The 26,007-nt window shown below is 40.1% G+C and overlaps 1 protein-coding gene across 1 annotated transcript in view; it reads left to right on the top strand.

Annotated features, from left to right (window-relative positions):
- TBCK (TBC1 domain containing kinase) overlaps positions 1 to 26,007 on the top strand; it is a 747,174-nt gene that overhangs the window by 244,082 nt on the left and 477,085 nt on the right. The window contains 4 exon segments of the mRNA XM_053703518.1: positions 6,467 to 6,528; positions 6,817 to 6,965; positions 20,908 to 21,046; positions 24,414 to 24,513. Coding sequence (XP_053559493.1) covers positions 6,467 to 6,528; positions 6,817 to 6,965; positions 20,908 to 21,046; positions 24,414 to 24,513 — 450 coding nt within the window.

The raw sequence follows: 26,007 nt of genomic DNA, 5'->3' as shown, positions 1-26,007 counted from the left end.
GATAGGTCGTGTGAGAGGACTATGGTGATTATACTTAGTTTTATATCTTCAATCAAAAGTTTGTTATTTTAAAATAGCACCGGAGTGTGTTATTACCTCTCTGGCAGAGTTTGAGGAAGAATCTACCAGAGTTTTGCTATGATTTTAGCCGGAGTAGTTAAGATCATATTGCTGTTCTCGGCCATCTGAGGAGTGAGGTAAACTTCAGATCAGGGGACAGCGGGCAGATGAATCTGCATAGAGGTATGTAGCAGTTTTTATTTTCTGACAATGGAATTGATGAGAAAATCCTGCCATACCGATATAATGTCATGTATGTATACTTTACACTTCAGTATTCTGGGAGAATGGTACTTCACTAGAATTACACTGTAAGAAAGACATAAAGCTGTTTAATAACTAGAGATTATGTTTAACGTTTTTGCTGGAATGTAAAATCGTTTTCATTTGCTGAGGTACTGAGTGAATAAATGTTTGGGCACCATTTTTCCACTTGGCAGTTGCTTAAATCTGTTTTTTCTGTCAGTTTCTGTTCTCCCTCACTGCTGTGTGTGTGGGGGAGGGGCGCTTTTACTATGCATCAAATATTTCAGTCAGCAACTCATTGTATTCCCTGCATGATCTGGTTCATCTCTACAGAGCTCAGGGGTCTTCAAAACTTATTTTGAGGGAGGTAATTTCTCTCAGCAGAGCTGTGAGAATTATATTTTAACTGAAATAAAAACTTTTATTCTGTAATTTGTTTCCTGCTTTCAGAAATTGTTATCTTTGCTAATGGGATTAAACCTTTGCTAAAGTTGTGTTGTTTACAAGGATTGAGGCTATAACTGTTTCAATTTATTAATTTTTAACTGTCATAGATCTTCTGTACTTCTTAAAGGCACAGTACGTTTTAATATTATTCTATTTGAATTGTATTTCCAAGTTGCAAGTTTATTTGCTAGTGTGTTAAACATGTCTGATTCAGAAGATGATACCTGTGTCATTTGTTGCAATGCCAAAGTGGAGCCCAATAGAAATTTATGTACTAACTGTATTGATGCTACTTTAAATAAAAATCAATCTGTACAAATTGAACAAATTTCACCAAACAACGAGGGGAGAGTTATGCCGACTAACTCGCCTCACGTGTCAGTACCTACATCTCCCGCTCAGAGGGAGGTGCGTGATATTGTAGCGCCGAGTACAGCTGGGCGGCCATTACAAATCACATTACAGGATATGGCTACTGTTATGACTGAAGTTTTGGCTAAATTACCAGAACTAAAAGGTAAGCGTGATCACTCTGGGGTGAGAACAGAGTGCGCTGATAATATTAGGGCCATGTCAGACACTGCGTCACAGGTGGCAGAACATGAGGACGGAGAACTTCATTCTGTGGGTGACGGTTCTGATCCAAACAGACTGGATTCAGATATTTCAAATTTTAAATTTAAACTGGAAAACCTCCGTGTATTACTAGGGGAGGTGTTAGCGGCTCTGAATGATTGTAACACAGTTGCAATACCAGAGAAAATGTGTAGGTTGGATAAATATTTTGCGGTACCGACGAGTACTGAGGTTTTTCCTATACCTAAGAGACTTACTGAAATTGTTACTAAGGAGTGGGATAGACCCGGTGTGCCGTTCTCACCCCCTCCGATATTTAGAAAAATGTTTCCAATAGACGCCACCACAAGGGACTTATGGCAAACGGTCCCTAAGGTGGAGGGAGCAGTTTCTACTTTAGCTAAGCGTACCACTATCCCGGTGGAGGATAGCTGTGCTTTTTCAGATCCAATGGATAAAAAGTTAGAGGGTTACCTTAAGAAAATGTTTGTTCAACAAGGTTTTATATTGCAACCCCTTGCATGCATTGCGCCGATCACGGCTGCAGCGGCATTCTGGATTGAGTCTCTGGAAGAGAACATTGGTTCAGCTACTCTGGACGACATTACGGACAGGCTTAGAGTCCTTAAACTAGCTAATTCATTAATTTCGGAGGCCGTAGTACATCTTACTAAACTTACGGCGAAGAATTCAGGATTCGCCATTCAGGCACGCAGGGCGCTGTGGCTAAAATCCTGGTCAGCTGATGTTACTTCTAAGTCTAAATTGCTTAATATACCTTTCAAAGGGCAGACCTTATTCGGGCCCGGGTTGAAAGAGATTATCGCTGACATTACAGGAGGTAAAGGCCATGCCCTGCCTCAGGACAAAGCCAAAGCCAAGACTAGACAGTCTAGTTTTCGTTCCTTTCGTAATTTCAAAGCAGGAGCAGCATCAACTTCCTCTGCACCAAAACAGGAAGGAGCTGTTGCTCGCTACAGACAAGGCTGGAAACCTAACCAGTCTTGGAACAAGGGCAAGCAGACTAGGAAACCTGCTGCTGCCCCCAAAACAGCATGAATTGAGGGCCCCCGATCCGGGATCGGATCTAGTGGGGGGCAGACTTTCTCTCTTCGCCCAGGCTTGGGCAAGAGATGTTCAGGATCCCTGGGCGCTAGAGATAATATCTCAGGGATACCTTCTGGACTTCAAATACTCTCCTCCAAGAGAGAGATTTCATCTGTCAAGATTGTCAACAATCCAGACAAAGAAAGAGGCTTTTCTACGCTGCGTACAAGAGCTCTTGTTAATGGGAGTAATCCATCCAGTTCCACGATCGGAACAGGGACAGGGGTTTTACTCAAATCTGTTTGTGGTTCCCAAAAAAGAGGGAACTTTCAGACCAATCCTGGACTTAAAGATCCTAAACAAATTCACAAAGATCATTACCGGTACCTAAGGTTTGCCTTCCTAGACAGGCATTACCAGTTTGTGGCTCTTCCATTCGGATTGGCTACAGCTCCAAGAATCTTCACAAAGGTTCTGGGTGCTCTTCTGGCGGTACTAAGACCGCGGGGAATCTCGGTAGCTCCATACCTAGACGACATTCTGATACAAGCTTCAAGCTTTCAAACTGCCAAATCTCATACAGAGTTAGTGCTGGCATTTCTAAGGTCACATGGATGGAAGGTGAACGAAAAGAAAAGTTCACTCGTTCCACTCACAAGAGTTCCCTTCCTGGGGACTCTTATAGATTCTGTAGAAATGAAGATTTACCTGACAGAGGACAGGCTATCAAGACTTCAAAGTGCTTGCCGCACTCTTCATTCCATTCAACACCCGTCAGTGGCTCAATGTATGGAGGTAATCGGCTTAATGGTAGCGGCAATGGACATAGTACCCTTTGCACGCTTACACCTCAGACCACTGCAACTGTGCATGCTAGGTCAGTGGAATGGGGATTACTCAGACTTATCCCCTTCTCTGAATCTGGATCAAGAGACCAGAAATTCTCTTCTATGGTGGCTTTCTCGGCCACACCTGTCCAGGGGGATGCCATTCAGCAGACCAGACTGGACAATTGTAACAACAGACGCCAGCCTTCTAGGTTGGGGTGCCGTCTGGAATTCCCTGAAGGCTCAGGGACTATGGAGTCAGGAGGAGAGTCTCCTGCCAATAAACATTCTGGAATTGAGAGCAGTTCTCAATGCCCTCCTGGCTTGGCCCCAGTTGACAACTCGGGGGTTCATCAGGTTTCAGTCGGACAACATCACGACTGTAGCTTACATCAACCATCAGGGAGGGACAAGAAGCTCCCTAGCTATGATGGAAGTATCAAAGATAATTCGCTGGGCAGAGTCTCACTCTTGCCACCTGTCAGCAATCCACATCCCGGGAGTGGAGAACTGGGAGGCGGATTTCTTAAGTCGTCAGACTTTTCATCCGGGGGAGTGGGAACTTCATACGGAGGTCTTTGCCCAAATACTTCGACGTTGGGGCAAACCAGAGATAGATCTCATGGCGTCTCGACAGAACGCCAAGCTTCCTCGTTACGGGTCCAGATCCAGGGATCCAGGAGCAGTCCTGATAGATGCTCTGACAGCACCTTGGGACTTCAGGATGGCTTACGTGTTTCCACCCTTCCCGTTGCTTCCTCGATTGATAGCCAGAATCAAACAAGAGAGAGCATCAGTGATTCTAATAGCACCTGCGTGGCCACGCAGGACTTGGTATGCAGACCTGGTGGACATGTCATCCTGTCCGCCTTGGTCTCTACCTCTGAAACAGGACCTTCTGATACAGGGTCCCTTCAAACATCAAAATCTAACTTCTCTGAAGCTGACTGCTTGGAAATTGAACGCTTAATTTTATCAAGACGTGGGTTTTCTGAGTCAGTTATTAGTACCTTAATACAGACTAGGAAACCTGTTACCAGAAAGATTTACCATAAGATATGGCGTAAATACCTACATTGGTGTGAATCCAAAGGTTACTCTTGGAGTAAGGTTAGGATTCCTAGGATATTGTCTTTTCTACAAGAAGGTTTAGAAAAGGGTTTATCTGCTAGTTCATTAAAGGGACAGATCTCAGCTCTGTCCATTCTGTTACACAAACGTCTGTCAGAAGTTCCTGACGTCCAGGCTTTTTGTCAGGCTTTGGCCAGGATTAAGCCTGTGTTTAAAACTGTTGCTCCACCATGGAGTTTAAACCTTGTTCTTAATGTTTTACAGGGCGTTCCGTTTGAACCCCTTCATTCCATTGATATAAAGTTGTTATCTTGGAAAGTTCTATTTTTAATGGCTATTTCCTCGGCTCGAAGAGTCTCTGAATTATCAGCCTTACATTGTGATTCTCCTTATTTGATTTTTCATTCGGATAAGGTAGTCCTGCGTACTAAACCTGGGTTCTTACCTAAGGTAGTTACTAACAGGAATATCAATCAAGAGATTGTTGTTCCTTCTTTATGCCCAAATCCTTCTTCAAAGAAGGAACGTCTACTGCACAACCTGGATGTAGTCCGGGCTCTAAAATTTTACTTGCAGGCAACTAAGGAATTCCGACAAACGTCTTCTCTGTTTGTCATTTACTCTGGGCAGAGGAGAGGTCAAAAAGCTTCCGCTACCTCTCTTTCTTTTTGGCTTCGTAGCATAATTCGTTTAGCTTATGAGACTGCTGGACAGCAGCCCCCTGAAAGAATTACAGCTCATTCTACTAGAGCTGTGGCTTCCACTTGGGCCTTCAAGAATGAGGCCTCTGTTGAACAGATTTGCAAGGCTGCAACTTGGTCTTCGCTTCATACTTTTTCCAAATTTTACAAATTTGACACCTTTGCTTCATCGGAGGCTATTTTTGGGAGAAAGGTTCTTCAGGCAGTGGTTCCTTCTGTATAAAGAGTCTGCCTATCCCTCCCGTCATCCGTGTACTTTTGCTTTGGTATTGGTATCCCAGAAGTAATGATGACCCGTGGACTGATCACACTTAACAGAAGAAAACATAATTTATGCTTACCTGATAAATTCCTTTCTCTGTAGTGTGATCAGTCCACGGCCCGCCCTGTTTTAAGGCAGGTAAATATTTTTTAATTTATACTCCAGTCACCACTTCACCCTTGGCTTTTCCTTTCTCGTTGGTCCTTGGTCGAATGACTGGGAGTGACGTAGAGGGGAGGAGCTATATGAAGCTCTGCTGGGTGAATCCTCTTGCACTTCCTGTAGGGGAGCAGTTAATATCCCAGAAGTAATGATGACCCGTGGACTGATCACACTACAGAAGAAAGGAATTTATCAGGTAAGCATAAATTATGTTTCTGTCTGAATCACAAAAGCTTAATTTTTACTTTACTGACCCTTTAAATACAGTAGATTTGCACTTCCATTTTCCCTACCCGCTGTTGCATGTGACAGCCATCAGTGAATCACAAATGCATATACAGTATACTATGGAAAATGCAAATAGCATGCATTCCAATTGACAGTAATTCTACTATAGTAATGTTAAAGGGACACTAAACCCCAAAAAAATCTTTTGTGATTTAGGTAGAGAATACAATTTTAAATAACATTCCAATTTACTTCTATTATCTAATTTGCTTCATTCTTAATATATCCTTTATTGAAGAAATAGCAATGCACATGGGTGAGCCAATCACACGAGGCATCTATGTGCTGCTACCAATCAGCAGCTACTGGGCATACCTAGATATGTTTTTGAGCAAATTATATGAAAATAATGAAGCAAATTAGATAATAGAAGTAAATTAGAAAGTTGTTTAAAATGGCATGCTCTTTCTAAATCATTAAAGAAAATATTTGGGTTTCGTATCCCTTTAAGTAACAATAATATTATACATAATTTTAAAATAATTGTATATATCTTAAATACAATCTGGGTATTACAAATAATTCTGTAGACCGATGTCATGGATCTAATTAATTGATGGGGTATCAGTTACAGACAAATAGCCTCACATATATTTATCTTCATGTTTTTGATGAAGGGTCATTATTAGGACTGTAAATACAATGGAAACGGAAGTGATATAAAGTTATATAGGCAAAAAGAAGAGGGCGGCTTTACTGGTTTGCGTTAATCATATCCTGTATACATAATACTTATTTCTTTTGTTCAATCGTAGTTACCCTATGTGTGTGTTTTTTAGGGGCTGCCTGAAAATGTGTCAGCCTTATTAAGGAAATGCCTTGTATTCCATCCATCTAAGAGGTAAGTGATAATCTGCACACATCCATATCATGGTGCCATACACAAGTGATCTGTGTTGTGCTGCTACTAAAGAGAGCCACCTGCTTGCAGCAACAAAACGTATTGCTGGATTATCTCTATTAGTTTTATTTAGATTGTCTATAATTTTGCTAGCTTCTTATATGATATAATAATAGAGCAGACCTGGCGTTTATATTTTAAAGATTCTGTTATAGGCCCAATATAGTTTTAATTGCATAATTCTTGTTGATAGTGTGATGGTTAATAGTTTTGTGTGTTTCTTTGTAGGCCCACTGCTGCTGATTTGCTTGGTGACATTGTGTTCAGTGAAGTGTCTCCCCTATACTTGCCCTTTCACAAACCTGTTAGTCTTTTCTCATCGACACTGCGATGTGCTGACTTAGTCCTGCCTGAAGATGTCAGTCTCCTGTGTAAAGGTACGGTGAAGAGGAAGAAGCGCACTATATGATCCATTGTACGCTGAGCCACTGTTAAAGGGATATTAAAAAAGTACTTTAGCTAAAAAAAAAAATATATTTCTAAATCAAGTAAACATAAAAATAATCAGATTGTGTAAAAAAAAAACCCCAGGAAACAAGTTACTTTTTTTCGTGCATAATAAGTGTTTAGAAATTTTCAGTGTAGCCTCTGCCGTAGGGTTGATGAGGGAGCTAACATGTTAGTAATTTAAAGGGACATTAAACACTAAATACAATTCATGCACCTCCCTATAATCATGGGTACTGCCATTTTGAAACTTAGGTTATACTGCAGGTATCTGAAGGAGAGTTGCTGCACATGCGCAAACATGTCAGCACTGGAATCCCTAAAGGGATATTAAACCCAAAATTTAATCACTTGTATAATTAAGTGGGGGGGGGGACTTGTAGTGTACATATATTATTTCTTTCTTTCATGTAATTAGCAAGAGTCCATGAGCTAGTGACGTATGGGATATACATTCCTACCAGGAGGGGCAAAGTTTCCCAAACCTCAAAATGCCTATAAATACACCCCTCACCACACCCACAAATCAGTTTTACAAACTTTGCCTCCCGTGGAGGTGATGAAGTAAGTTTGTGCTAGATTCTACATTGATATGCGCTCCGCAGCAGGTTGGAGCCCGGTTTTCCTCTCAGCGTGCAGTGAATGTCAGAGGGATGTGAAGAGAGTATTGCCTATTTGAATTCAATGATCTCCTTCTACGGGGTCTATTTCATAGGTTCTCTGTTATCGGTCGTAGAGATTCATCTCTTACCTCCCTTTTCAGATCGACGATATACTCTTATATATACCATTACCTCTGCTGATTCTCGTTTCAGTACTGGTTTGGCTTTCTACAAACATGTAGATGAGTGTCCTGGGGTAAGTAAATCTTATTTTCTGTGACACTCTAAGCTATGGTTGGGCACTTTGTTTATAAAGTTCTAAATATATGTATTCAAACATTTATTTGCCTTGACTCAGAATGTTCAACTTTCCTTATTTTTCAGACAGTCAGTTTCATATTTGGGATAATGCATTTGATTTAATCATTTATTCTTACCTTCAAAAATTTGACTCTTTTTCCCTGTGGGCTGTTAGGCTCGCGGGGGCTGAAAATGCTTCATTTTATTGCGTCATTCTTGGCGCAGACTTTTTTGGCGCAAAAATTCTTTTCCGTTTCCGGCGTCATACGTGTCGCCGGAAGTTGCGTCATTTTTTGACGTTATTTTGCGCCAAAAATGTCGGCGTTCCGGATGTGGCGTCATTTTTTTTAAAGAGTATTGCCTATTTGAATGCAGTGATCTCCTTCTACGGGGTCTATTTCATAGGTTCTCTGTTATCGGTCGTAGAGATTCATCTCTTACCTCCCTTTTCAGATCGACGATATACTCTTATATATACCATTACCTCTACTGATTCTCGTTTCAGTACTGGTTTGGCTTTCTACTACATGTAGATGAGTGTCTTGGGGTAAGTAAGTCTTATTTTTGTGACACTCTAAGCTATGGTTGGGCACTTTTATATAAAGTTCTAAATATTTGTGTTTAAACATTTATTTGCCTTGATTCAGGATGTTCAATATTCCTTATTTCAGACAGTCAGTTTCATTATTTGGGATAATGCATTTGAATAATCAATTTTTTTCTTACCTTAAAATTTGACTTTTTTCCCTGTGGGCTGTTAGGCTCGCGGGGGCTGAAAATGCTTCATTTTATTTGCGTCATTCTTGGCGCGGACTTTTTTGGCGCAAAAAAATTTTCTTTGTTATTTCCGGCGTCATACTTGTCACCAGAAGTTGCGTAATTTTTTGACGTTTTTGCGCCAAAAGTGTCGGCGTTACCGGATGTGGCGTCATTTTTGGCGCCAAAAGCATTTAGGCGCCAAATTATGTGGGCGTCTTTTTTGGCGCTAAAAAATATGGGCGTCATTATTGTCTCCACATTATTTTAGTCTCATTGTTTATTTGCTTCTGGTTGCTAGAAGCTTGTTCACTGGCATTTTTTCCCATTCCTGAAACTGTCATTTAAGGAATTTGATCAATTTTGCTTTATATGTTGTTTTTCTATTACATATTGCAAGATGTCTCAGATTGACCCTGAATCAGAAGATACTTCTGGAAAATTGCTGCCTGATGCTGGATCTACCAAAGTTAAGTGTATTTGCTGTAAACTTGTGGTATATGTTCCTCCAGCTGTTGTTTGTAATGAATGTCATGACAAACTTGTTAATGCAGATAATATTTCCTTTAGTAATGTTACATTACCTGTTGCTGTTCCATCAACATCTAATACTCAGAGTGTTCCTGTTAACATAAGAGATTTTGTTTCTAAATCCATTAAGAAGGCTATGTCTGTTATTCCTCCTTCTAGTAAACGTAAAAGGTTTTTTAAAACTTCTCATTTTTCAGATGAATTTTTAAATGAACATCATCATTCTGATTCTGATAATGATTCCTCTGGTTCAGAGGATTCTGTTTCAGAGGTTGATGCTGATAAATCTTCATATTTATTCAAAATGGAATTTATTCGATCTTTACTTAAAGAAGTCTTAATTGCATTAGAAATAGAGGAATCTGGTCCTCTTGATACTAAATCTAAACGTTTAAATAAGGTTTTTAAATCTCCTGTAGTTATTCCAGAAGTTTTTCCTGTCCCTGATGCTATTTCTGAAGTAATTTCCAGGGAATGGAATAATTTGGGTAATTCATTTACTCCTTCTAAACGTTTTAAGCAATTATATCCTGTGCCATCTGACAGATTAGAGTTTTGGGACAAAATCCCTAAGGTTGATGGGGCTATCTCTACTCTTGCTAAACGTACTACTATTCCTACGGCAGATAGTACTTCCTTTAAGGATCCTTTAGATAGGAAAATTGAATCCTTTCTAAGAAAAGCTTACTTATGTTCTGGTAATCTTCTTAGACCTGCTATATCTTTAGCGGATGTTGCTGCAGCTTCAACTTTTTGGTTGGAAGCTTTAGCGCAACAAGTAACAGATCATAATTCTCATAGCATTGTTAATCTTCTTCAACATGCTAATAATTTTATTTGTGATGCCATCTTTGATATCATTAGGGTTGATGTCAGGTATATGTCTCTAGCTATTTTAGCTAGAAGAGCTTTATGGCTTAAAACTTGGAATGCTGATATGTCTTCTAAGTCAACTTTGCTTTCCCTTTCTTTCCAGGGTAATAAATTATTTGGTTCACAGTTGGATTCTATTATTTCAACTGTTACTGGGGGGAAAGGAACTTTTTTACCACAGGATAAAAAATCTAAAGGTAAATTTAGGTCTACTAATCGTTTTCGTTCCTTTCGTCACAATAAGGAACAAAAGCCTGATCCTTCCCCTACAGGAGCGGTATTAGTTTGGAAACCATCTCCAGTCTGGAATAAATCCAAGCCTTTTAGAAAGCCAAAGCCAGCTCCCAAGTCAACATGAAGGTGCGGCCCTCATTCCAGCCCAGCTGGTAGGGGGCAGATTACGATTTTTCAAAGAAATTTGGATCAATTCGATTCACAGTCTTTGGATTCAGAACATTGTTTCACAAGGGTACAGAATAGGCTTCGAGATAAGGCCTCCTGCAAGAAGATTTTTTCTTTCCCGTGTCCCAGTAAATTCAGTGAAGGCTCAAGCATTTCTGAAATGTGTTTCAGATCTAGAGTTGGCTGGAGTAATTATGCCAGTTCCAGTTCTGGAATAGGGGCTGGGGTTTTACTCAAATCTTTTCATTGTACCAAAGAAGGAGAATTCCTTCAGACCAGTTCTGGATTTAAAAATATTGAATCATTATGTAAGGATACCAACATTCAAAATGGTAACTATAAGGACTATTCTGCCTTTTGTTCAGCAAGGGCATTATATGTCCACAATAGATTTACAGGATGCATATCTGCATATTCCGATTAATCCAGATCACTATCAGTTTCTGAGATTCTCTTTCCTAGACAAGCATTATCAGTTTGTGGCTCTGCCGTTTGGCCTAGCAACAGCTCCAAGGATTTTTACAAAGTTTCTCGGTGCCCTTCTGTCTGTTATCAGAGAACAGGGTATTGTGGTATTTCCTTATTTGGACGATATCTTGGTACTTGCTCAGTCTTCACATTTAGCAGAATCTCATACGAATCGACTTGTATTGTTTCTTCGAGAACATGGTTGGAGGATCAATTTTCCAAAAAGTTCATTGATTCCTCAGAAAAGGGTAACCTTTTTAGGTTTCCAGATAGATTCAGTGTCCATGACTCTGTCTCTGACAGACAAGAGACGTCTAAAATTGGTTTCTGCTTGTCGAAACCTTCAGTCTCAATCATTCCCTTCGGTAGCCTTATTCATGGAAATTCTAGGTCTTATGACTGCTGCATCGGACGCGATCCCCTTTGCTCGTTTTCACATGCGACTTCTTCAGCTCTGTATGCTGAACCAGTGGTGCAGGGATTATACAAAGATATCTCAATTAATATCTTTAAAACCGATTGTACGACACTCTCTGACGTGGTGGACAGACCACCATCGTTTAGTTCAGGGGGCTTCTTTTGTTCTTCCGACCTGGACTGTGATTTCAACAGATGCAAGTCTGACAGGTTGGGGAGCTGTTTGGGGGTCTCTGACAGCACAAGGGGTTTTTGAATCTCAGGAGGTGAGATTACCAATCAACATTTTGGAACTCCGTGCAATTTTCAGAGCTCTTCAGTCATGGCCTCTTCTAAAGAGAGAGTCGTTCATTTATTTTCAGACGGACAATGTCACAACCGTGGCATATGTCAATCATCAAGGAGGGACTCACAGTCCTCTGGCTATGAAAGAAGTATCTCGAATACTGGTATGGGCGGAATCCAGCTCCTGTCTAATTTCTGCGGTTCATATCCCAGGTATAGACAATTGGGAAGCGGATTATCTCAGTCGCCAAACGTTACATCCTGGGGGCGAATGGTCTCTTCACCCAGAGGTATTTCTTCATATTGTTCAAATGTGGGGACTTCCAGAAATAGATCTGATGGCTTCTCATCTAAACAAGAAGCTTCCCAGGTATCTGTCCAGATCCAGGGATCCTCAAGCGGAGGCAGTGGATGCATTGTCACTTCCTTGGAAGTATCATCCTGCCTATATCTTTCCGCCTCTAGTTCTTCTTCCAAGAGTGATTTCCAAGATTCTAAAGGAGTGCTCGTTTTTTCTGCTGGTGGCTCCAGCATGGCCTCACAGGTTTTGGTATGCGGATCTTGTCCGGATGGCCACTTGCCAACCGTGGACTCTTCCGTTAAGACCAGACCTTCTATCGCAAGGTCCTTTTTTCCATCAGGATCTCAAATCCTTAAATTTGAAGGTATGGAGATTGAACGCTTGATTCTCAGTCATAGAGGTTTCTCTGACTCTGTGATTAATACTATGTTACAGGCTCGTAAATCTGTATCTAGGAAGATATATTATCGAGTCTGGAAGATTTACATTTCTTGGTGTTTTTCTCATCATTTTTCTTGGCATTCTTTTAGAATTCCTAGAATTTTACAGTTTCTTCAGGATGGTTTGGATAAAGGTTTGTCTGCAAGTTCCTTGAAAGGACAAATCTCTGCTCTTTCTGTTCTTTTTCACAGAAAGATTGCTAGTCTTCCTGATATTCATTGTTTTGTACAAGCTTTGGTTCGTATAAAACCTGTTATTAAGTCAATTTCTCCTCCTTGGAGTTTGAATTTGGTTCTGGGGGCTCTTCAAGCTCCTCCGTTTGAACCTATGCATTCGCTGGACATTAAATTACTTTCTTGGAAAGTTTTGTTTCTTTTGGCCATCTCTTCTGCTAGAAGAGTTTCTGAATTATCTGCTCTTTCTTGTGAGTCTCCTTTTCTGATTTTTCATCAGGATAAGGCGGTGTTGCGAACTTCTTTTAAATTTTTACCTAAGGTTGTGAATTCTAACAACATTAGTAGAGAAATTGTGGTTCCTTCATTGTGTCCTAATCCTAAGAATTCTAAGGAAAGATCGTTGCATTCTTTGGATGTAGTTAGAGCTTTGAAATATTATGTTGAAGCTACTAAAAATTTCCGAAAGACTTCTAGTCTATTTGTTATCTTTTCCGGTTCTAGGAAAGGTCAGAAGGCCTCTGCCATTTCTTTGGCGTCTTGGTTAAAGTCTTTGATTCATCATGCTTATGTCGAGTCGGGTAAAACTCCGCCTCAGAGGATTACAGCTCATTCTACTAGGTCAGTTTCTACTTCCTGGGCGTTTAGGAATGAAGCTTCGGTTGATCAGATTTGCAAAGCAGCAACTTGGTCTTCTTTGCATACTTTTGCTAAATTCTACCATTTTGATGTGTTTTCTTCTTCCGAAGCAGTTTTTGGTAGAAAAGTACTTCAGGCAGCTGTTTCAGTTTGATTCTTCTGCTTATAATTTCAGTTTTTTTCATTATAAGATTTAAACTTTGTTTTGGGTGTGGATTATTTTCAGCGGAATTGGCTGTCTTTATTTTATCCCTCCCTCTCTAGTGACTCTTGCGTGGAAGATCCACATCTTGGGTATTCATTATCCCATACGTCACTAGCTCATGGACTCTTGCTAATTACATGAAAGAAAACATAATTTATGTAAGAACTTACCTGATAAATTCATTTCTTTCATATTAGCAAGAATCCATGAGGCCCACCCTTTTTTTGGTGGTTATGATTTTTTGTATAAAGCACAATTATTCCAATTCCTTATTTTTTATGCTTTCGCACTTTTTTCTTATCACCCCACTTCTTGGCTATTCGTTAAACTGATTTGTGGGTGTGGTGAGGGGTGTATTTATAGGCATTTTGAGGTTTGGGAAACTTTGCCCCTCCTGGTAGGAATGTATATCCCATACGTCACTAGCTCATGGACTCTTGCTAATATGAAAGAAATGAATTTATCAGGTAAGTTCTTACATAAATTATGTTTTTGCCTACTTTTTCTGTAAAATAACTACATTGTAAAAATTGTGCTTGTACCACTTCTTTCCAGAGAGACTGGGGTGACTCCATCATGTGTTTGATATGACAAAATTTTCTTCTTAAACGGGAAGAGTCCACAGCTGCATTAATTACTTTTGGGAATTCAGAACCTGGCCACCAGGAGGAGACAAAGACACCCCAGCCAAAGGCTTAAATACCTCCCCCACTTCCCTCATCCCCCAGTCATTCTTTGCCGTTCGTCACAGGAGGTTGGCAGAGAAGTGTCAGAAGTTTGAAGATAGTCTCTTATGGAGGGTAGTACTCTTTGAAATGGGACTGGAGTTTTAAGTAATCCTGTCAGCCTCTCAGTGAGCGCATGGATGAAGGTTAGAGTCTTTCTGCAAAACTATCCCGACTCATATTAACAGCGCCTAGGCAATCAGCGTTGACGAGTTTTTCTGCCTGCCTTTATTCACTCAAGTCCATGTCAGAAGCGAGGCTACTATCTGTCACACTTGAAGGGCCGTGTTCCAGTTCCACAGTGTAGATTCTGGTAAGATCGTTTAATTTTATTTTGATATGTGAATGTAATGTTGACGAAAGAAGTGAGGGTCCAAGTGAGACTCCTTTATCTTATGGAATCAAGGGTTAATATCTCCTGAGGGGGGTTATTGAACAGGGGGGACTTTAATCATGTTTATGTGATTCTGTCTGCTAATATGTAGTGATGCTTGGGCTCATGGCTATTCATAAGATAACGGCCTTATCATCAGTTTGCACAGTCCTATTAGAATAGCGCGCCTTTTTTTGGCTTACACAGTGCACCTCGTGACCGTGTGTGGTCCCGTTGTATTTCCATTTCCGTACTCTGAGTGGCGACGGAGAGAGTCTGTTCGTTAGTTGTCTGGTTCACAGGAGGTGGTGAGTGCCCCAGCCATTGGGGGTGTCAGGTGCCATTTAGTGTTTGACCATAATTGCAATCTCCAGGTTATGGAGGATTCTGATTTTTTTAGAGACGGATATCTCCGATTCGGAGTATACGTCTAGCGAAGAGCATAAAAATGGCCCGGGTTATCCATGCCCATCAGTTATGTTCCGATTGCCATTCTAGAGTATTCTCTTCCCCCCCCCAGAATCAGGAAGCTTAGAGTGCGTTGAGCCATCTGCCCCCGGGATTCCATGTCCTGTGAGGCGCGTGCCCCAGAACCTTCTTTTGCTACACAAGCAGGTGTCCCTATGGCCGTTACTTCATCTCCGGAAGGCGGCTTGTTTCCTCCAGAGGTTACAGCACAGGTCCGCATGGCCATATCTATGGTGCTGGCACATTTATATCTCCCAACAGAAGTATTTTTAAGATACTGTCCGTGTTCTGTTAACCAGAGCCCATTGAGAGTGAGATCGCCTGATTCAGTTCGGCCTTCTGGGGAAGCTATGTCCTCTGAGGCTTCAGGGGCCCCACCCTCGGTGCCAGGGTCGTCCATCGATCCAGTGGGGGAACATTTTGCCTTCCGCTATAGTCTGGCACGTCTTCGTGTCCTACTAAGGCATGTTTTGGTGGTGCTGGAGGATTCCAGTCCTTGTGGGCCGAGGAATCCTCTGCCTTCTGTGCAGAGGGATCCTCGGTCTTCTGTGCCGGATGGCAAGCTGACTTAGACGTATGGGGATGAAGCCAATCTCCTTGAAGTCTCCATTTTTCTTTTAAGTATCTGTTCCAGTTCTGAGCTTGGAAGAATGGGGCCTCTGATCGACTGGTTCTCTTAGCGTGCCCATTCTCCTTGGGCGTTCACCCATGGGTGATGCCTTAATTCTATTTGATCCGGTTAGGATGTCTTTGATTTGTTTTAAGAAGCTCATATCTGTTATAATTTTCTGTTTTGGGAACGTTTCTTCTCTGGAACTGATACTTGCGTTTTTTTTCATCGCCTGGGCACTTCCTCAGAAGTTCCGCATTACTATGAAGACATAGTTATGTTAATGTTATCGATCCCTGCGGGGGCTTCAATTTTTTTTGAACCTTGGACAGTTCCAGAGTGTTCTTGTACCAGGCGAGTACTGGTCGGATGCTAGCTGCTGTTCCTTATGGTTCATATAACCCACATGGTGCCGGTGTGCTGGCTATTCTGTCGGGTGCTGGAATTTCATTTTATCCTAATGTTGAGGGTTCTGGGCTCGGATCCTGCTAAGGCTTCATCGTGGGTTCTGGAGGTCCTTTGGATTTGGATCCGAAGTTCTCCATTCCCTTGTGGTTGGAGGTTTGGGTGACCTCCGGGCATCTTGGGTACAAGATTGGATGGCGGTTTTCGTTTTCTCTTTTGGTATCTTCTGGATGTCTGTTCTTGGGGCCTAGTCGCAGTACCTCTCGTAGGTTGCTGGGGCTTTTTTTTTCCCTTTTTGGGGGTCATCTGTGTCAGGAAGTTTGGGCATGTCCTCTTTCCTTTTTAGTATCTCGCTCACTCTCATATATGGAAGCACAGGAGTTTGGGTTACTTCCGTTTTTTCCCCCCGTCATTTTCCCTGGTCAGCTTGTCTGCCAGAAGTTGTGAGGCTCCCATTGTTATTCCTTGGATGGTACAGGGATATCCGGGAGGCTGATCCTGTAGGGATCTTTGGCGATTGGGTTGTCTTCTCAACCTTAGGGCTTGTTTGGTGCATGTCCCTTATAACCCCCGTGGTCTTTTGACTCTGGGGTATTGCCCTTTGACCCTCTAGGAGATCTAGCTCTTTGGGCTTACAAGCAGAGGGTCTTTGGTTCAGATCCACCTCCGGGTGCTGGTTGCATCTTCTTAGGCCTGTTAAATTGTCTTCTAGGCTCTTTGGTTTGAGTCTATTACTAGTGTCTAATGTCCAAGGACATTGGGATGTGGAACGCACTGCCCAGGATGCACTGCTCTGTCTTAGGCAGCTTGATGGTTCCTAAAGGAGTTAGAATGTTCGGCCGGTCCCGGTTTCTGGGGGTCTGGCTTATGGCCATGTCTCTTGTCTGAACATCCGCTTGTCCCTTCAGGGGGCTCGGTTTTGTCCCTACTGGTAGATTTGGTAACTGCCTGATGGTTAGTTTTACTGTCTCTCAGGCGGGATCCTACAATTGTTGTCAGGGGCAGTTATTGCACCTTGATGTGGGCTCGTGGTTGTTTGTATCAACTGAGCTGGCAGTAATAGCCGAATGGTCTCTACTCAATTGGTATGATTTTTACCATTTCCCTACATCCTCTTCTCCATGCCTATGGCTGGGAAAGCGGTTCCTTTGCATTTGCCCTCCTTTGGGGAGGTTTTGGAAGTATCACAGTATCCATTGAGGCCCCGAGGGTCCTTATCTGCTCGTTTCCAAAGGGTTCTTCCCTTCTTTGCGTGCACAAGGTAATGGGGCTGGATTCTGGTACTAGGAATCTGTAGTTCAGTGCACTATCTTCCTTTTTGGGAGCGTTCCTTCTTTAGGGAAGGGAGCTGTGTAGGGGTTCTGGTACCTGAGCACGTAGTTTTTCTGTCATGGCTTCGTGGTAGCATGCCAGATTTAAGTAATGGTCAGAGTTGTTCTCCCATGGGTTTTGTTTCCTCTTAGACCCCTCTTTTCTCTTCCTGAGGTCTGGTTCGGAGAATTTTGTATTCTCTGTCTTTGGTCATTGCCAGCCTTCTGGGCTGGGTTCGTTATCTCGTAATGGGGGTCGGGGATCTGTCAGTTCTGTTGGGTCATGACTGTGTACTTTCAGTTGATCCTGTTCTCCTACCTTCGGTGGGGGGTTCTTCCTGGACGGGAGTTGTTGCCGATATTTTTTGGTATTTTTTTCTGTGGGATGATGTACCACGTTGGCTTAGGGTCAGCTTTGCTGCCTTGAGACTGGACCTCGTGAGTTCTTGTTCAGTGTGGCTCTGTGATCTCTCAGAGAGACATTTTTTATCTGCTAGGACAGTTAACCTACCTCTGTTTGACTAGTTTAACGGTTGTGGCGGCTAGACTATGGTACGGTGGGGAGCTCAGGGTTTACTTGAAGCACCATAAGTTTTATGGTGCTGTGTCATGGATCTGAGGGTGGACCTTTGTTCTTGCTCGTGATCGCTCTTTCATGGGTGTGGAGTTACTCTCTGGTCCTTGTCCTTCTAGGGAGTTCATTTCCCTGGGTGGTGGTCTTGTAGCAACCTTGGGTTCACTTTAGTCGTTTTGAGGGTTCTTCTTACCCTTGTTGGTGGTCCTTTGGATCTCTTATTGGATCCTCTGTTCTCCCCCTCGGGGGTAGAGGGAGGATCTCTTCCTTCGAGTCAGGGGTACGTTTAGTGGGAGCCGGGAGTCGCTGGGCTTGGCTCCTCGGAAGCCTTTGTGCTCAGTGGACTCTAGGAATTCTGAGTGGTCTGTAGCATGGCTTGCAGGTTGTTTAACTGATGGGCAGTTACTTGGGCCTTCCGATTTTTTTACCCCTTGTTTTTTTATGGTGTTAGGTAATTTCAGGCTGTGGTGCCCTTCGAAGGGGCTGCCTCCTGTACCCACCCTTTGTTTGCATTCAATGTCCTCTATAGCTTGGCTATTGTTTTCCCAAAAGTAATGAATGCAGCTGTGGACTCTTCCCGTTTTAAGAAGAAAAGCTTAAATTATGCTTTCCTGATCATTTTTCTTTTCTTCTGACGGGAAGAGTACACAGCTCCCCGCCTGTGTTTTATCTATGGGGCGTCCGTAATTGTTCTTCTGGCACCTTTTTCACCCTGATATTTCTCCTACTGTTCCTTGTTCCCTTGGCAGAATGACTGGGGGATGAGGGAAGTGGGGGAGGTATTTAAGCCTTTGGCTGAGGTGTCTTTGCCTCCTCCTAGTGGCCAGGTTCTGAATTCCCAAAAGTAATGAATGCAGTTGTGGACTCTTCCCGTCAGAAGAAAAGAAAATTATCAGGTAAGCATAATTTTAAGTTTTTGTAGAGCCTACAACATTCTATACAGTGATTGGCTAGATCAGAACACCAGCTCATTTATATATGTACTTAATTTGCCGTATCAAAGCAGACCAGAAGCAAGAGTTCCACCAAGCTTATCAAGGGACATATACCTGAACTGCTGTTTATTTGCAAAAGCTTATTAATCAAAATGTCAATATTTTTTTTTTTTAAATAATTAACTTTTTTATGTTTTCTTATTTTTTTGCATATTTAGTTATTAATTGCTGATATACAATGTTCAGTGAATGCATATATGGCATTTAATTCAATGCCTCATTAGTGAATACAAACAGGCCAGCATTACCTTCTCTATACAAAGTTAGCTTGGATGTACAATTGGTTTTCATTTACAATGCTTAGTTATACAAGTGTATATTATAGATAGCTACATTGTAAAGTACTTAAAAGAACTCTTGATCCTAACCTAGAAATCTCCCAGCAGCCATATACCAAACTGTATTGTATTCCCATTATTATTACATCCTTCTCCCAACTTCAAGGCTTCTCATGTGCTGCTACTACTCTCTGGAACTGTCTACTGTTCATTAAAGGGACAGTCTACACCAGAATTTTTATTGTTTTAAAAGATAGATAATCCCTTTATTACCCATTCCCCAGTTTTGCATAACCAACACAGTTATATTAATATACTTTTTACCTCTGTGATTATCTTGTATCTAAGCCTCTGCAAACTGCAACTTTTTTCAGTTCTTTTGACAGATTTGCAGTCTAGCCAATCAGTGCCTGCTCCCAGATAACTTCACGTGCATGAGCACAGTTATCTATATGAAATACGTGAACTAACACCCTCTAGTGGTGAAAACTGTTAAAATGCAATCTGAAAAGAGGTGGGCTTCAAGGTCTAAGAAATTAGCATATGAACCTCCTAGGTTAAGCTTTCAACTAAGAATACCAAGAGAACAAAGCAAAATTTGTGATAAAAGTAAATTGGAAAATTGTTTAAAATGACATGCTTCTATCTGAACCATGAAAGTTTATTTTGGCCTAGACTGTCCCTTATATGAAGAAGCTTATCATCTCTACCTATATGAAGAAGCTTACCATCTCTACCTATATGAAGAAGCTTATCATCTCTACCTATATGAAGAAGCTTATCATCTCTACCTATATGAAGAAGCTTATCATCTCTACCTATATGAAGAAGCTTATCATCTCTACCTATATGAAGAAGCTTATCATCTCTACCTATATGAAGAAGCTTATCATCTCTACCTATATGAAGAAGCTTATCATCTCTACCTATATGAAGAAGCTTATCATCTCTACCTATATGAAGAAGCTTATCATCTCTACCTATGTGAAGAAGCTTATCATCTCTACCTATATGAAGAAGCTTATCATCTCTACCTATGTGAAGAAGCTTATCATCTCTACCTATATGAAGAAGCTTATCATCTCTACCTATATGAAGAAGCTTATCATCTCTACCTATATGAAGAAGCTTATCATCTCTACCTATATGAAGAAGCTTATCATCTCTACCTATGTGAAGAAGCTTATCATCTCTACCTATATGAAGAAGCTTATCATCTCTACCTATATGAAGAAGCTTATCATCTCTACCTATGTGAAGAAGCTTATCATCTCTACCTATATGAAGAAGCTTATCATCTCTACCTATATGAAGAAGCTTATCATCTCTACCTATGTGAAGAAGCTTATCATCTCTACCTATATGAAGAAGCTTATCATCTCTACCTATATGAAGAAGCTTATCATCACTTCTGTGAATGTTTCTTTTTGTCCTAACCAGCAAAATAAATCTTGAACTTACTTGTCTCACTTTTGCAATTGTTTATGTTGATGTGACAAGCTGCTCCACATCCTATGTCTCTTACCTTTCAACCTATAGACTGGAAGCTCTTTGGAGCATGACCTTCCTCCTCTTCTATTTATATGTTTTATTTGGCCTATTTTATGTATCCATATTTTAATTTACAATTAATCAGTGTCTTTATGTACCCGTACTTATGTACCATGATAACTGATACAGATAATTGATAATAACATTAATGAAAGTAATAGTGGCTTACTGTCATTCTGCTTTTTTGTAGATGTCGATGGGGACTTTCTTGCAGAAAGGTCAATAGAAGAGATATATTATCTGTGGTGTCTGGCAGGCGGTGATTTGGAGAAAGAGCTTATGAGCAAAGGAATTATTCGTTCAAAGCCCCCAATCTGTACTTTACCTAAGTATGTGGAAAACTAGTCTGTTCAATTTCTTTATGCTGTAGTACCTAATAAAGCCACAAGATGGCAGCCTTGCACAAGCCAAATATAACAGACAGTGAGTGTTGTACAAGTATGTGCTGGTGAGCATTAGTGTCTTATGTTGAACATATAATGATATAGAAAATGTAATTGCTACTTGCTTCATAAAAAGATGACCCAGTAACAATAATCAGTTATGACAAAGATATTTTTACAGGAAATCTTTCCATGACACAAAGCTTTAAATGTAGCAAGTTTCATCTTACTCTGACAATGGTCTACATCAGGGGTGACCACACCTTTTTGTGTTGGGATCTACTTTTCAAATGACCAGCTCAACGAGATCTACCCACTAAAAATGGTCCAGCTCCTAAGCTTACATTCCTACTTTTTCCAAATAAAGATACCAAGAGAATGAAGAAACATTGATAACAGGAGTAAATTAGAAAGTTGTTTAAAATTGCATGTTTAATATCTGAATCATGAAAAAAAAATGTGTGTTTCATATCCCTTTAAGGTTGCATGATTTAGCAACACATGGATGTGCAAAAGCATAAAGATATAACAGATTAATCCTGATGACAAAAGTAGCGCTGACTTTAATTCGGATTAACAGGAGCATTGTGCAATGTTACAAAACACTGCATTCAAATTACTGCCACTGACCCCCTTTACTTTGTGTTGCGGGCTTGGCCTGATATGACCCAGTGAGGCTGACACAAATAAATTTCAATACCGCACCATGCAGACCATATCTTACAGGGTCAACACGTTCATTTGCCAGACGTCAATCAGACTTGTTCCTTTAGCATAGCACAGCAGCCTCTGCCTTTACTTTTTCTATCTATTGATGCTTACCCTCCTAACTATACTATAGCGCCATATCCATTGGGAGAGTACTCACTCAACCATGCTTTTGATTGGACTATTGTGTTTTCGTTAAAAAATCTCATCTACATTGATTGGTTGAAATCGATATCCCTCAAGATCCAATCCTGTAGCACTTTTCGTGTCTGACCATCAGACTGTTTAATGACAGCCCCTTCACACACTGCGGTAGATAAAGCGTTATCCCTAGCAACCATAATCTACTCACGCCCCAGTGTACAGATTACGTAACTTGACCACATTATTTTGATCACATCAGCCGCGATCTACCAGCAGCGCCTTCTCAATCTACTGGTAGATCTCGATCTACCTATTGGGTACCCCTGGTCTACATGCATGTCCAGTTGTACTTCGTAATAGATGCACATTTCAAAATGATATGTGTACTCAAAACTAATGTTTCCTATGATTTCAGGTGTAACTTCTTAAAATTTTGTTTTAGTTGAAATGTTGTTCAACATTACTAATATAAAGTAACTTCCAACTAAAAACTGTTCATAAGGTGGTGCTAAATGTCTGAATATGCAGTAAATACTGAAAAAGCAGAGACTAAAAGCTGAAGACAGTTGCAAACATGGTCAGTGCTTACCTGCCTTTCTTGCTATCTGTGTGATTATCATCATTTATTTGTATAGCGCCGCCAAATTCCGTAGCGCTGGGTGATTTATCTGTATGATGTCATTATTCATTGTGTTTATTATCCCAATGTTTTCCCATTTTATTAAATATTCTCTACAAATAACGGCCTCCACTGTGTGACTGAACTGCATTGTCTAAGAAAGTTTGAGCAACTTTTTGTATAATTGTCATTACCTGTTTGGTACAAATGTTGGAGGAAATTTATTGAATAATGACACTTTTTTTAGTTTAATACAGCGTTTTCTGTTGTTCATACTATACAGTGTTTTCACCACAGCAAAAATCTTGTTGTTGGTTTTGTCAACTTGAAAATTCAAGTTATTCTTATAATGGAACATATAGATCATGGCTTACCAAACTATGGGGTGTGGCCCACACATATGGGCCCTCCAAGAGTTTTTGTGTGGCCCTCGTCACCACTGAGGACACAACTAATACGTGTATGCCATTTGTTATTTTAAAAAATAATAATAATTTCACAAAAAAGCAAGTTTATTTCTCCTACATTTTTTTTATATCTGAGCAGAATGTTCAGTTACATTAAATTCATTAATAGGAACTGAATTAATATGTATTTTTTTACCTAAAAATGTGTTGCTATACAAGTTTATTTTATTTTGAGGCCTTTTCTTTAGAATACATGAGTATAATATAATGTGGTCCCCATCACTCCATTAATAACCAGCCAACCATATAAAAAATGTTGAAGCCCTAATATTGATTGTCTGTAGTTTATTGCACAGTAATGTTTATTTTAAACCACAGGAACATAACACGCTTTGTTTTTAAGTACACTATCGGCTAGATTACGAGTCTTGCGTTAGCCTTAAAAAGCAGCGTTGAGAGGTCCCAACGCTGCTTTTTAACGCCCGCTGGTATTACGAGTCTGGCAGGTACAGGTGTACCGCTCACTTTTTTTCCGCAACTCGAGCATACCGCAAATCCACTTACGTAAATTGCGTATCCTATCTTTTCAATGGGACTTGCATAACGCCGGTATTACGAGTCTTGGAAAAAGTGAGCGGTACACCCTCTTCTGTCAAGACTCCTACCGCATTTAAAAGTCAGTAGTTAAGAGTTTTATGGGCTAACGCCGTAACATAAAACTCTTAACTAAAGTGCTAAAAAGTACACTAACACCCATAAACTACCTATTAACCCCTAAACCGAGGCCCCCCCACATCGCAAACACTTAAATACATTTTTTAACCCCTAATCTGCCGACTGGACATCACCGCCACTTCAATAAATATATTAACCCCTAAACCGCCGCACTCCCTCCTCGCAAACATTAGTTAAATCTTATTAACCCATAATCTGCCGTCCCTAACATCGCCGACGCTTACCTACATTTATTAACCCCTAATCTGCTGCCCCCAACATCGCCGCAACTGTATTAAAGTTATTAACCCCTAAACCTAAGTCTAACCCTAACACCCACTAACTTAAATATAATTTAAAATAATCTAAATAAAATTACTACAATTAACTAAATTATTCCTATTTAAAACTAAATACTTACCTATAAAATAAACCCTAATGTAGCTACAATATAACTAATAGTTAAATTTGTATCTAGCTTAGGGTTTATATTTATTTTACAGGCAACTTTGTATTTATTTTAACTAGGTACAATAGTTATTAAATAGTTATTAACTATTTAATAACTTCCTAGTTAAAATGGGTAATAAAGGGATTATCTATCTTTTAAAGCAATAAAAATTCTATGGTAGACTGTCCCTTTATGTCTTTAATAATAAATGCATTTAGGGTGTTAAAGTGTTAACATTTTAACATAAGTGATCTTATTTTTGTTTTTTAGCCTTTTGTTCGAGGATGGTGAGAGCTTTGGACAAGATCGAGACAGAAGCTCCCTTTTGGATGACACTACAGTAACTCTATCTCTTTGTCAACTAAGAAATGTGAGAATAATAGATTTGAATCTTATTAAGTCTTTCAGAGCTTTCAAATTCAGGTCAAACCTAGCAGATTCTCATTTTGCTCCTAGAATTTCAGACCTCAGCCACATTTGCAGAGCTAGCAGCATTTTGCTTGAACCGTTATCTCTGCCTATATGGCCGATATCTGGAAAAAAGTTGTTACTAGGTTAGGCCCACCTTGAAAATGCTAATATCGCAATACAATAGAAGTCTGCCAGCCAATTACTGGAAAAATACATTGGCTCAACCAAAAATTGACATAGATTGAAATAGTAGCAAATAAACACATTTCATGAGTAGTAGTAAATTAAAGGGCTGGTTAAACTGAAATTAGCAAGAAGTGAATGTTGCATACCTAGGTATTTATTGCTAATTGGCTCCTAGGTAAAACTCCCACATCACAATAGGTGGTGAAGGACAAACCTCACAAGAAAAAAAAAGATATTTTAAAAATGAAAAACTTTTTAAATGATGAAATATCCTCTTTTAGATGGAATTAAATCTAAATGTCTTTTTAATTTTATATGACCCTATTCTTTTAAAGTAGTTGTTTCATCTACTTTCCTAAATATAACTAATGAAAAATAACATTTTGTGCTGCATCGCTGTTACTTTTCAGTGCCCTTTACTGTTCATTGAAATAATTATTTCTGCTCCATTTATTTGCCTCCCAATTTTGCTAGTTTAGAAAAAGCAATGTTGGAAAACAGAGAGGTCAATAATAGACTGATATATGTCGTCATAGCAACACTTTTAGCTCACATTTATTTTTTCATTTGGAGCTAGGAGATTTAACCCCTTCGTTACTGGGATTTCCAGAGAATAACTTGCCCAAAATACAAGATAATTTTTAGTTTAATTTTTGCTAGCACTCCATTAAACAGAAATAGAGCCTCATTTTTTTATTTCTTTATTTACCTGTCAAAACAACATACATTTTTGTTAAATGGACATGAAACCCAAATTTGTTCTTACATGATTCTAGGCAAGTTCAGGAGTAGCAGAGAACCTAGGTTCTAGCTGTTGATTGGTGGCTGCATATATATTCCGATTGTGATTGGCTTACCCATTTGTTCACTTAGAAATCATTAGTTCATTGCTGCTCCTTCAACAAATAATACCAAGATAATAAAACAGATTAGATAATAGAAGTAAATTAGAAAGTTGTTTAAAATTGTATTCTCTATCTGAATCATAAAATAAACTTTTTGGGTCTCATGTCCCTTTAGGTAGACAACCCAAGGCTTGTTAACTTTTTCATAAACTTTTGGTTTCTTATTGAAATTATTTACATACTGCTTGTGCAATCATGACACAAATGATTGTAAAAACTTCTCTGGGATCCCCTTTGTTCATAAATAGCAGACATACATTGTAATTAGAATGCCTGTAATTGCAGCAACGCACCTCACTATTATTCCAGACAAGGAAGGGGTTAATCAGGTAACTTGTAAGGTTAATTTTAGCTTTAGTGTA

This window comes from Bombina bombina, chromosome 2, assembly GCF_027579735.1.
Source record: "Bombina bombina isolate aBomBom1 chromosome 2, aBomBom1.pri, whole genome shotgun sequence".
Classification (NCBI taxonomy): Eukaryota; Metazoa; Chordata; class Amphibia; order Anura; family Bombinatoridae; genus Bombina; species Bombina bombina.
The sequence above is the reverse complement of the archived record's forward strand: the minus strand, read 5'-3'. Positions and strand labels throughout refer to the sequence as shown.